This window comes from Brassica napus, chromosome A1 (genome assembly GCF_020379485.1).
Source record: "Brassica napus cultivar Da-Ae chromosome A1, Da-Ae, whole genome shotgun sequence".
NCBI lineage: Eukaryota > Viridiplantae > Streptophyta > Magnoliopsida > Brassicales > Brassicaceae > Brassica > Brassica napus.
In genome coordinates this window covers 19,424,635-19,436,728 of record NC_063434.1, presented here as the reverse complement: position 1 = coordinate 19,436,728, position 12,094 = coordinate 19,424,635, and the positions used below count along the sequence as shown (strand labels likewise).

Sequence of the window (12,094 nt, the reverse complement as noted above, 5' to 3'; positions counted from 1 at the left end):
CTATGTTACTTTTCAATCTTATCATTATATTCCAAGATTTGTAACACATCACTAACATAAAGACTATGTATCTTCGAATTTTCAGTATAATATTGGAAGTTATAAAAAAAACCGTTTAACCAAATTGAAACATACTGATATAAAACATAAACGACTACATATGTTATATTATTGCAAATCAATATAACACCCGCGCTGGTGCGCGGATTCGATCCTAGTGGAGTGTTAAAAGATGAAGTAGAGGATGTTGAATCTTAAAACCATTATATATAGTCTAATGTGACAGCAATGTAAAAATTATACCTGCGGCACTACGGTGTCGCAACCGGTCAAACCGTAAACCTACAAAATCTTCAATATCCTTTGAAGACAAGGTTGGGGTGGAAACGAGAATGAAAATACATAACATCGTAGGTATATTGAATGAAACGGGATCAAGCAAATACCCAGGCCTTTCAGAATGTTTCTCTGGATCAAAGGTTGAGATACTATCATACCTCAAAGATAGATCTCAAGGCAGACTAGATGGTTGGCACCTGCAGCATATTTCTCAAGGTGGAAATTTTATTTTATTAAAGTCAACGGTTGGTGTTTGCAATGACATGTTTCAGACTTCCTAAGACTACTCTAGTTCAGTTAGGTATAGCTAGGATGCTTCTCTGTGTCGTCTTCTTCTCCAGCAACAAGACGTTTCTGCTTGCTCCTCTCTTTATTTATAGTTGGTTTTTATATGCACTTACTGGTCGCATTTTCGCTTTAATTACTTTCTTCTTCCCAGGTCTTTGGACTTGAACCTTTGAGCCATTATTGACCAAAAAAAAAAGAGTAAAAGTTGAGAAAGTTAACAGAAAAAGAAACCTAACATTAGAAGGAATATCCATGATTTGTTTTTTAAAATGAAAGAATTAAAAGTGTCCCACTTTAGAATTGTCTGGTATATGTAATAATCTTACACTATACACCAAAACTGGCGGCTCCAGACGCAATTTTTAGGAAAAATGAAAATTTACGGTTGACATGTGAAGAATCTCTCTGAGCCAGAAATGATGCAAGAATCTTTGTCAAAGACAGTTTGGTCGGTCTCTAGTCTCTACCACTAACTCATACTTGCATATCTCAGCCAAGAACTTTCACACCTGCACAATAGTATACAAAATCCCTAATCTATCAACTTTTATCTCTAATTTTCAACGATGAATAATAAGTCCGCGATGATTAAGGCAAAAGGAGGGTTACTTACGTGCTTGAAGCCGCGTTGTTAAGGCAAGGCAGCAAGTCTACGGTTCAGACACATGTGAAAACGCGATATTTTTCTCTTTCTAGAGGTTTCACTGCTACCAGGAGTTTTATCATTGTCAAGCCCATTTGGATTCACTTTTGGTTTCTTCTGCTTGACTCTATACAGAAGATCTGATGTATTTGGTTCATACTTGACCTAATAACAATTTGGACACTCTCATTATTCATATTCACATTAAAATACAGAAATATTATTAATATGATTGAATTGGTATGTAAGGTACCTTGGAAGAACTGCAAGCCATCTTGCATTCGACCTCATTGATAATCTTCAGTCCTTCCATTGCACGCAACATCCCTGAAGATTCATCTGGACCGCTCATTTTCGCCATGTTCCTGAAGATAGCATATATAAAGATGATTACTAAATGCACTTGCACAACTGTATACACAAAACGTAAGCCCTTATCGTTGCTTTTTGGTTCACCTCTTCAGATATAGACCAGGTCTTTCTTCATCAGGTACAAGCGAAAGAAAGTCATTCTGTAGATAATTTGCAAAACCTGGTTCCACCGTTACAGCTGTAACTTCAGGCTGATGATCGTTCCCGTTGTTCATAAGTTGAATCGCGAGACGGGTTTGTGCAGATGACTGCACAGAGATTTTGAAAAGATACATTAGCATGTGAGACCATCCTTAGACACAAGGTTTCCGAAAATATTAAGAGAAACATACATATCCAATCCGGTATATGTTCTGCTCATGGAGAAGGGCTCGCGCATTCTCATGGTACACTATATCAAAGAACCTTCCCGGTTTTCTGTAGTTCTCATATGTGTATAGTTGTAGTAGCTTGGTGTCGGTCTCATCAGCTGCAACTGAATGAAGCTGAAGCATGTCCAAACCACGTCAATGATCAGTACAGAGGGATAAATGGAGCAGAGTCAAACATGATTAAGTTGCAGGTGAATTGGAAGCTTACATGTTTGACAAACTTCTGAACTAGCTTGTCCAATGTGAAGAGAACATATGATTGTGCTCCAATAAGAGCTCGGCACTCATCTTCAAACTTTGTATTATCACTCGAGCCGTCAAGTAAATTGTAGAGAGCATCCATGAACCTGTGCTTCAAAACTATCAGTAAGAAAGGAACTATTGTTCCACTACCAATACTCCTTAGAAGATAAAGCACCTGGTATAAGAATCAGGAGATGTGTTATCTGGATCTGGAGCTTTCCATTTCCTCTCTGAATGTATCTTTGCAGATTGTATTCTCTCGTACAACATCTGGAAGAAAAGAAAACAACAAAATTAGCTAGCGGTTGGAACTTAAAAGACAATTGACATTTGAAGAAGTAGAGAAGTTTGTTTCGTGGTCCTCTTACTTGATGCAGCCTAAAAAGCACATAAAAGGAATCATTCCCGTAGAAAACTCGAGAATCATTAGGAGAGTTACTTTCACTGACTTGTAGTGCTCCAGGCACATGCTTTGCAAGGGGCTTTACAGGTTGCAGATACCGTTCTGAAAATGTGAGAGACCCATCTTCAGTCTCATTGGCATTAATCATCCCTACAGCCTCGTTTTCACTCTCAATCACACTGCCAAGCCGGTCACAGTTCATAGCTCCTTTATGCTCTTCATCGGAAGAAACTTGGCCACCACATTTGCTTCCTGAGGCGTGAGTGATTTTATTTTCATCATCTTTAGGGAGAGTACTGCTCTTTGCTTTGGCTTCAGTACAGACTGCACCTCCTTTGTGCTCTTGCTCTTTATTACTTCCTACATTGTCTGGCAGTTTCTGAAGAGACTCAACGCCATTGTCTCTATAAACCTCATGATTGTCTTGCTCAAAACTTTCGGTGGGGGATAACTCACCCTCTTCTCGCTCAACCTTCTGATCTCCCATTATTACATCAGTACGATTCTCTACACCCTCCATTAACAAATCCTTTCTGGGTGGTGCCACCGGCTGGGTATCCTATAGAACCACAGATAAAAATAATAAAATAAACTTTTGGATTGGTCATGCCTAAGGAAGGAGAGGCAACCCAGGTACCTTAATATTCATAGCTGCGCCAACATGCAGTTTATCTTGCTGAATGGTTTCTTGTGCGACAGAGCTCCCTTGTACTGTTGGGTTTTCTTTGTTAGGTGTTGTTGGAGGTGTTATAAGTTTTAGGTTTGAGACAAGAGAAACATCACAGGTGCTCTCCTTCACTGCCTCACATGCATCATGTTGCTCTTGGTTGTCTTTGGACTTTGCAACATCTATCATTGCCTCACCACTTTGAGACCTAGAAGGAACGCCAAAGATGGGCTCCAAAAAGGCTACCCACAGCTTCATTACTTTATCTGACTGTTCAGTAGCACATATTTCTTCGCAGTAATACTTGATTAGTTGGTATAAGTCAGCATGAACTTGAGTATCGGAATAACTGAACTCCAAGTCTGGGGTGAAAGAGGGCTTAGTTCCGACAGCAATGGCATGAAGCGGGTCTTCTTTATGCTTACTGTCACTGATATCTTTTATTTCAGCCACTAAACCTGAATATGGTACATAACAGACAAGTTTACTCAGTTAAAATGAGGCTCATTTGGTAGGTAATCTAAACAAAATGAACTTATGTTCTAAGTGAAAAAAAAAACATACCTTTTGTGCTGAGATTCTTGGAGTCCTGCTGCTTAAAATAAAAGCTACGGTGATCTAGTGATTTGTGATGATTCTTAGCATATACATCAGCCCATACTTTCCTGAAATCAAAGCGACACCTAGCCCATTCTTCTTGTTTCTGCTTCAAGCGAGTTAGTATCACTGGCAAGGCGATATGAGAATTCTTCTTCAGAATTTCCATAACGTCAAGCCCATAATCCCCGTACAACCGCTCAATGCATCTTAGGTTCAGCACTATTATATTGTCACATATATAAGTAAGAGAATAATAGACATACATATCGCACAACCAGATCAGATCAATTAACTACTTACCTGATAAGTGTTCTTTGATACAAATTGGTGTAGAGATTGTGTTGTTGTTGATCTTCTCCAGAAGAGTTTCCACACGCTTAATGGCTGCATTCACAGACTCTAATAACATATCCAACTCAAACCTGACAGACCATATCAGGAAAACAAACAGATCAGATGGAAGTTGAATTAGCTTAGGAATTACATATATGTACAAAAATTTCAGATAACTTGGTGAAATGAGAATAAACCAAAATAACAAAACAATCATGAGCTCAGCAATGTTATTGTAAGATTCCTAATCGAGACATTGAAAGAAATGCATAAACGTAATATACTATATACGTCCTACCTGTCATCTTCACACCGAAACAAGCTTTCTTCATACTGGTTTTTACGCATGTGTTTGAATGAGTAATCCTCGCTCCCCGATGTGACAGAAACCCAATGATCATTGAGTACCTTTTCACCTAGTGAATTTCTGTAGCTTGAAATAGGAATGGGATACTACACCGGAGAAAAGTAAACCATATGATCAAAGTTGAGTATTGTGAATAAAATTATCAAAGGTTTCAGAGGCGCTCACATCATCTGGCAGGTGACGATAGCTTGGTGTACATTGTACACAGTCAGTAAGATCCAGTTCATTTATACCCTTGACCATATTATTTTTTTGGCCAAAGACTACATCCTCGTTGTCTTCTACCTGCCGCCATTGACCTTGATTAAGGGATTCTGCAAATATTAACATAACACTTGATGATTACTCACAGATATATATACTTCTTTTCCTTTTGTATGAAAATCACTGAAAACGCAAAGAAACATAAATGAAAAACGGTACAAGTAATCCAAACACTCACTTCCCCGAGAATTACCAGAAGCCACAAGATTCTCATCACCATCTTCACGTTGATCAGAGTGAGCGGTATACTCATCAAGCCTACTTCCAATTTTTATTTTCTGTGGCAGGTAAAAGCCCATATCAATATCTCAGTCAAAGACTACACATTTGATCTCATCAATTTGCTATAAACTGTGTCTTAATTCCTATATTTATCTAGCACTTAGTTTATCACTCTTGGCATCACAATTTGGGAAAGGATGTTAATACTTTCCAAACTAGCCATTCATGGGCCACAAACATCATTAGGAAACATGAATAAGAGGAAACCTTGTTAAAATGCATTGGATGAAGTGAAGAACTTCTATCATGCGGTACTGCATTGCTTCCAGAACCTGATCCTGAATTATTAGGTAAGAAATTAACAAACTCAGCAAGCAGATCTTCATGGCCCTGGAACAACAGAGTAACCTGTACAACAGAACAGACGATTATCAGAAGAAGAAAAGCTATTTAACAATGCTCTTTATCAGATAAAAATGCAGACAACATACCTCTTGATAGACAGAGGAGATGGACTTGCCTTCCTTTCTATACATGTTCAAGATGTCCAGGAATCTTTTATACGCACGGTTATCATCCCCAAACCGCGCCTGCAGCAGAGATAAATCTCAACTAACGTTTGAACTGTGTGGATAATAATGAGAAAAAAACATGAGAGGATACAAACCTTGATCTTGTTAACAAAGTCGATAGCTTCTCCAAAAGCCACAGGCTTCTTCTCAGGAAGGGTTATTCTGTAACCCTTAGGCAAGAAGGTATTAAAACCCAAAAGCAAGTCGTCATAGCCCTTGAACAACTCCTTTACACTTGCAATGACGCCATCAGTGTTAACTCTACAAACCAACAACAAGAGATTTAAACAAACTTTCCTGTTGTAGACAAAAAAAAAGAAAGAATGGTAATTAATAAAGTACCTCTGGGCTTTAAAGTCCTTCATGAGTGCAAGGAAAGTGTCGTACTTGTCTTTCTTGTCTTGAAACATATCCTTGACAGCTTTGAGATAGCTCAGGGCATCATTCGTTGTTAGCCCTCCCATGTTTCCTCCTCCTCCTCCACCTATCGTTAAAGGCCTACTACCATTTCTGCATTACACAACCATAAATTAAAGCTAATTTCCCCCTTGTTTAAAATCTATTAGGTAACTAACCCAAGAACAATTATACTCAACTCAACCTAGAAATTCAAATTAATATCCATAAACAGAAAATTGATTAATTTAATATCGTATCAGCCCTGCAAATTCGAGAAGACAAAACAAGAGATGAGGATTAAAGACGAAGAGCTTACGTTTGTCCTCGTGTCTGAGCTTCAACGTAAACCTCTTCTCTAACTCTCTTCATCTCTCTCTCTATCTTCGACTTTCACAATAAACAAGAAACGCTTCACTACCCTGAAACCAAACCAATCAAAGTCGGACAAGAAACAAATTCAAATCGGAAACCAGATCTATCGAACCAACAACCAACGATGAGAAGGAGATTGGTCGCTGTTTCAAACCTTGAAGAGACAGGATCACGTTCTTCAAAGGGACAGAGACAAGTTCTAGGTTCCTTCCGAAGAAGATAAAACGTACATAGAAGGGAGTGGATCGGCGGCGGGGAGTTTGGCGGAGAAAAGGGATACCAATCTTCACACGAAAGAAGAAGAACAAAAAAAGGCAAACGAAGAAGATTGCTTCTGGTTTTGGATCTCTCTCTCTCTCTCTGTAATCTCTTTATCTCTTTCTCTCTGAGATACAAATAGTTTTCGAGAGAGGTTACCCGAAAATAAAAATCAAAGGCTAAAAGCTCGAGCGAGAGAGGGAAAGAAAGAGAAGGAGGAGGCCTGTGATTGTTTATGTATGTGCGGAGAGGTAATTATCAAGTGTGTTTATATCTATATCTCGCATGTACTCATGCATTTAAAGTTTTTTCTATGTTACCAACCTTCTTTCATCAGACTTACTGAGTTAACATTTAATTTGGTTACATAAGATATTTTTTGAATGAATATCTTTTAAAAGTAATAAATTAGTTTTGCTATAAATAGAAAATTATATTTCTATAAAAGTTATCATACACTTGTCAACAATAATATTTTTTTTACTAGAGTTTAGTACACGTTGGTTTTTACTAGAGCTTAGTATGTTATTTAGATATTTTTAGGTTTTAATAAACTTACTCGGATCCGAAAGAATCTGACTATGTCCAAAAATTTATAATACTCGACGGGTTAAATTTAAAATCCAGAAAATTTAATATCCGTAAAATCGATGTATATCTGAACATATACATGAACGCTCATATCTAACTGATTATGTAAACAAATAAAGAAATTTTGTTAACATATTTGAATTCTTGTCACTAAGAGTAATTTCACTCAAACATGTAAAATTACTACGGTTAACACATTAAATAAATGATGTTAAATTATTATGGTAAATACAATTAATGAAATCGTCTGGAAAAGTAAAAAATATAAAAAATGTAATAAAACACTTAAAAATAGGTAAGTTCTGTTTTATACTTTGTAATAAATGATGTCAAACTAATTAGAAAAAATAATAAATGAAGGGTTCAAATTAGTTAAGAAGTAATGAAATCTATAGAAAACCACTTAAAAATAGGAAAATATTATTTTATACTTCAGTTTTAATAGAATAGATACAAAATATATCTATTATTACCAGATTTTTATACAAAGTGAATACTTTCACAATATTTTTATGGAAAATAAAAATATATTTCTGTTTTCACGGTAAGAATAAATTTCCAATGAAAATAAAATCATATTTTTATGATATTTTTAAAATTTTGTAAGAAAAAATAATATTTTTTTTATATTTCTTATATATTAGTTGAGAAACATTACAACTTCTTTTTGTAGTCACATGTCATCACTATGATGATTCTTATAATCATTAGAGAAATATGTTGGTCCATATAATTATATAACTAGGTGGTTGTCCGCGAATTCGCGGGTAAAAATATTTTTTAAAGTTCTAAAAAAACAGATTTATATCTTTTGTTATTTTGACAATTTTTAAGAAATATAAATATGACTGTACTAATATATTTTTATCAACAATTATAGTGAAAATAGTTAATGTATGCTGCAATTTAATTTTCTTACAGTATTATTATATGTTATGTAATTTTGATTTCCAAATGTCATTAATTTAATATTAGCTTACATTTATACATCCTAATAATATTGCTAAAATTAATATATATATATATATATATACGATAACACAAATTATAGTTTTCAAAAAAAAATGATATGTAGACGATAATAATTTATCAAATCACAAAATTATATGATTGGCTAATATGGCTTAGAATAACTCACCATGTGGATTATTTAATATTAAACGTGCAACAATTTGATACAAATAACCAAAAAAATATGGTTAATGGGAAGTTCACAGACAATATGAAAAATTGTTAATGAAATCATTTAGATAAATTAAAATAGATAGACACACCATATATATATAATTAATATGGTTTATATGTTAAGTATATATATATGATTATAGTTTTTGTATATTATTATCAATAAGACATGTAAGTAACAAAAATTGCTAACTGGTAACTATTATTTTATTTTTAGTTATTTATATAACATGCAAAAGAAATTTTTTAAAGAATTTTTAAGTAGTTTATTTTCTAAAATATAAAAACGTTCATTTTAAAAAATTTATAAAATAACTGTGAAACGGTATAGTCTTTTACAAGTTCATAAAAGATAACTTCAGTTTTTATATAAAAAATTAGTTTAAAATTTTAATTTAAAACTAAATTATATATACAGATTTTGTATATCATTATCTATGCAATACATAACTAGAAAAAAATACTAATTAATAATTTTATTTCATTTTCAGTCATCTATGTAACATACAAGGACAAGTTTCAATTCTTTTTCTTTCTTAAATAATTCATTTTAAATATATGAATAAATAATTATTTTATATAATTGTTAATGGAAAAGCTTAAATATGTTTCTTATCTAATGTTACTTTTAAATTTTTTTACTTTAAATTATATTATATAGAATTTTGTATATTATTGTCTATGTAATACATAAGTAATAAAAATTGGTAACCAATAAACTGAATTTCGTTTTTATTATCTATATAATATGCAAAGGGAAGTTTTTAAATCTCTCTTATACGAATAAAATATATTTTAATACAAATTATACTTCAATGGTTATTCTAAAATTAGTTAATAGGAGGAGTTATTAAGCTAATGAAATTTACAAATCAAAATTACATCATATCATGTTCTTGTGCACCAAAAAGTGTGATAACATTATAATAAGAAAATAAAGGCGAAAAGTTAAATAAAATGTATAGTTGATCATTGTCAAATATCTTACACCTATTATACGAATGAAATATTTGGTTACAATATAAATATGTTATTTATCATTTTCGAAATCATATATTAAACATAAGATTAAAATATATTTTAATAAAAATTATATTTCAATGTATATTCTATTTTTTTATTATATGTAATATTATTTGGAATATTTTAATCTAATTGTTTTTTATAACTTACTAAAAGTTACAATGCTAATTAGATATAATTGGAAAAATAAAAATATAGGAAACCTGAGCATTAATGATACAATTTCCTTAAATACCTATTTGTGAAAGTCATTATTGGTAAGTATGATGATTTGTTTGGCTATTAATGTAAGGTTGTTCTTGATTTAGTTTCTTTTAAAACTGAATTAAATAAATCAAAAATTAAAAACAAGATTTAATTCACAAGGAATGAATGTAGTCATGTAGACCCTTTGCCAACGTTTTGGACTTGAGGCATAAACCATAGATCATTATTTGATCACCTGCCATGAGTTTATACAGTCTGGAGGCTATCAAAATTACTTTACCAGCGGCCTTTCAATCTATCGCATGGCGTGGAGGACAAGATTCGACTTATTTTATATGTTTAAGGAAAAGCATTATTATTGCTAAAACAAAGATTATTGCCATTCTGGCTCCTATGGCGTATTTGGAAGTCACAAAATGTTATACTTAATTCGTGAAAGATTCGGCAGTTCAAGTGGTTAAAACCATCATTTTCTTTTTCAAAAAAAAAAGTTATATATTTCCAAAATGTTATAATTTTCCAAATCAATCAATCTAAGCCATTCAGTTAATTTCTACATGATCATGCCGAAGTACTGTCTAAGTCAAGATTAGTCCAGTCAAAACGCCAGAGTTGGGTTTTGGCCAAGTCATCTCCTATCAACCAGTTGCTTATCGCCTAGAACACTATGAGTTCGTATTGTTTGAATTTCGTTTGGAATTTAGGATAGAATAGTGTGTTGGTTTGTTTGAGTTCCACTTGAAACTTATATTAGATCGAGTTCCATATATAATAGAATGTTCACGCTATTGCATGATAGAGTCCTTAGGGTTATTTGTTAAACTGGATTCAGTTTAGCACAGGCTAAACTTAGATTAAATGAAATTAAGATTGAGTTAATAATCTGTATTGTTAAGTTAGGATCATGGCAGGAGGCCGGGCCTGACTTGGTAACAGTTTGGATAGTTTAGGATTGAATGATTGGTTGATTGCTAGATAGTTAAATTGCATGCTTAGATAATCATTGCTATTATGATTTTATTCTTGTGTGTTGATATGGTTGAGTGTAGGTTCATGTTATCTTTAAAGATAGTTTCTCAGCAAGAGGTTGATACGTATGGGTAATCGTTTGATTGAATTCATTGTTAGATTTAATTAAATGCTTACTCGTTTAGTTAATCTTGTTGACTGAAGTAAGTCAGCTCTTGGTAAAGGACTGACTAACTAGTTGATTTGATGTTATTTATTAATGATATAGTTGTTTAGTTGATTAGAAGTACTAGAGATCCTAGGCCACATAGGTCAGACTACTGGTTAGTGTTGTAGAGTCGAGAGTCTAGTTAGGATCTGGAATTTTAGCTTTAGGTTAGGTTCCACGTTAATGTTGTGTCTAGAGAGTGATGTCGGATATCGTGTGCGAAACCCGCCCATACTAGGCATGTTTAGGAGAGAATTAGTGTTTCCACGACCTCGTACCAAACAGATTCAAGAAAAATCCTTATTTGCTGGATCAGGAAGAGTTGGTGGAACGGGATCATGGCTTATGGCTGAGTATTACATGACAGTGTAAAGTCTGACAGTGACCCAAAGATATTGTGGGCTGACATGCGGTGATCCGAAAGTACTGTGAGGAGCGGACAGTTGAATCCTTCTCTTAGTCTTTGTGATAAGAAAATATGATATTGCCGATGTTGATTTGAAACACAAAGTCACCAGGACCCGAGTTAGAGTGTTGTGTTGGGTAAAGGGTTATGGAGAGTATTAACATCAAAATACAGTGTTACTAGTTGTAGTTAGTTAGAGTCTTATTATTGTGGTTGTGTTTGGCGATTGATTGATTTACTTGCAGGTTTCTAACATTAGTCGTAATTCTGGCTTATGTACCGGATTAAGCTTGGTGTATATTTGGAAGTAGTTTTTTTATACTCTATTTTTGCTCTATATTTGGAAGTAATTTTTTTATACTCTATTTTTGGAGTAAATTATGCAGTGGAGATGAGGATGCCTCTAGTAGTTTCCTTTTATCTGTCAAAAATGGTTGAAATCAATCGTTATATTCAGATTAAATTTTATCAGAGTTAGGCTTCGATTGGTAACCATCGCGTAATCGCAGAATCGCGGAAAAATAGTTAAGTTGCGGAAAAAATTAATTAAGCTGAAAAAAAATTTAAAATTCGTGGAATGATAAAATACATGTTAAATTGAATAAAATATTTATATGGTATTCATTTTTTTATAAGAAAAAAAAAAACAAAATGTGAAAATAACTAAAATTTATTAAAAGTACTTTAGTAATTATTATAAATAGTTAGCTTATTTTTCAATACGTTTTAATAATAGATTGACATTTTATAATACTACAAAACAATTTACAGTAGAACTTTATTTACAACATA

At 33.3% G+C, this 12,094-nt stretch overlaps 1 protein-coding gene across 3 annotated transcripts; it reads right to left on the bottom strand.

Moving 5' to 3' along the window:
• Positions 1 to 553: 553 nt before the first annotated feature.
• Positions 554 to 6,958, bottom strand: LOC106450205 (paired amphipathic helix protein Sin3-like 5). 3 transcript variants are annotated; one of them, XR_007314595.1, is made up of 21 exons: positions 6,610 to 6,958; positions 6,400 to 6,502; positions 6,027 to 6,194; positions 5,780 to 5,945; positions 5,604 to 5,702; positions 5,380 to 5,520; positions 5,069 to 5,168; positions 4,792 to 4,940; positions 4,558 to 4,712; positions 4,227 to 4,348; positions 3,891 to 4,145; positions 3,297 to 3,784; positions 2,625 to 3,218; positions 2,432 to 2,526; positions 2,222 to 2,360; positions 1,975 to 2,127; positions 1,727 to 1,890; positions 1,524 to 1,635; positions 1,241 to 1,435; positions 954 to 1,136; positions 554 to 794 (listed from the first exon to the last, which is right to left on the bottom strand). XR_007314595.1 is itself a non-coding variant. In XM_048735418.1 (20 exons), the coding sequence occupies exons 2-19, from the start codon at positions 6,450 to 6,452 to the stop codon at positions 1,259 to 1,261; spliced, it is 3,330 nt and encodes a 1,109-aa protein (XP_048591375.1). In that variant the 5' UTR covers positions 6,453 to 6,502; positions 6,610 to 6,958; the 3' UTR covers positions 842 to 1,136; positions 1,241 to 1,258. The 3 variants fall into 3 exon arrangements, 2 of the variants coding, with proteins under 2 accessions (XP_048591375.1, XP_048591376.1); XM_048735418.1 differs by lacking the exon at positions 554 to 794 and having other exon boundaries at positions 842 to 1,136; XM_048735419.1 differs by lacking the exon at positions 554 to 794 and having other exon boundaries at positions 842 to 1,136; positions 5,084 to 5,168.
• Between the last annotated feature and the right edge of the window lie 5,136 nt (positions 6,959 to 12,094).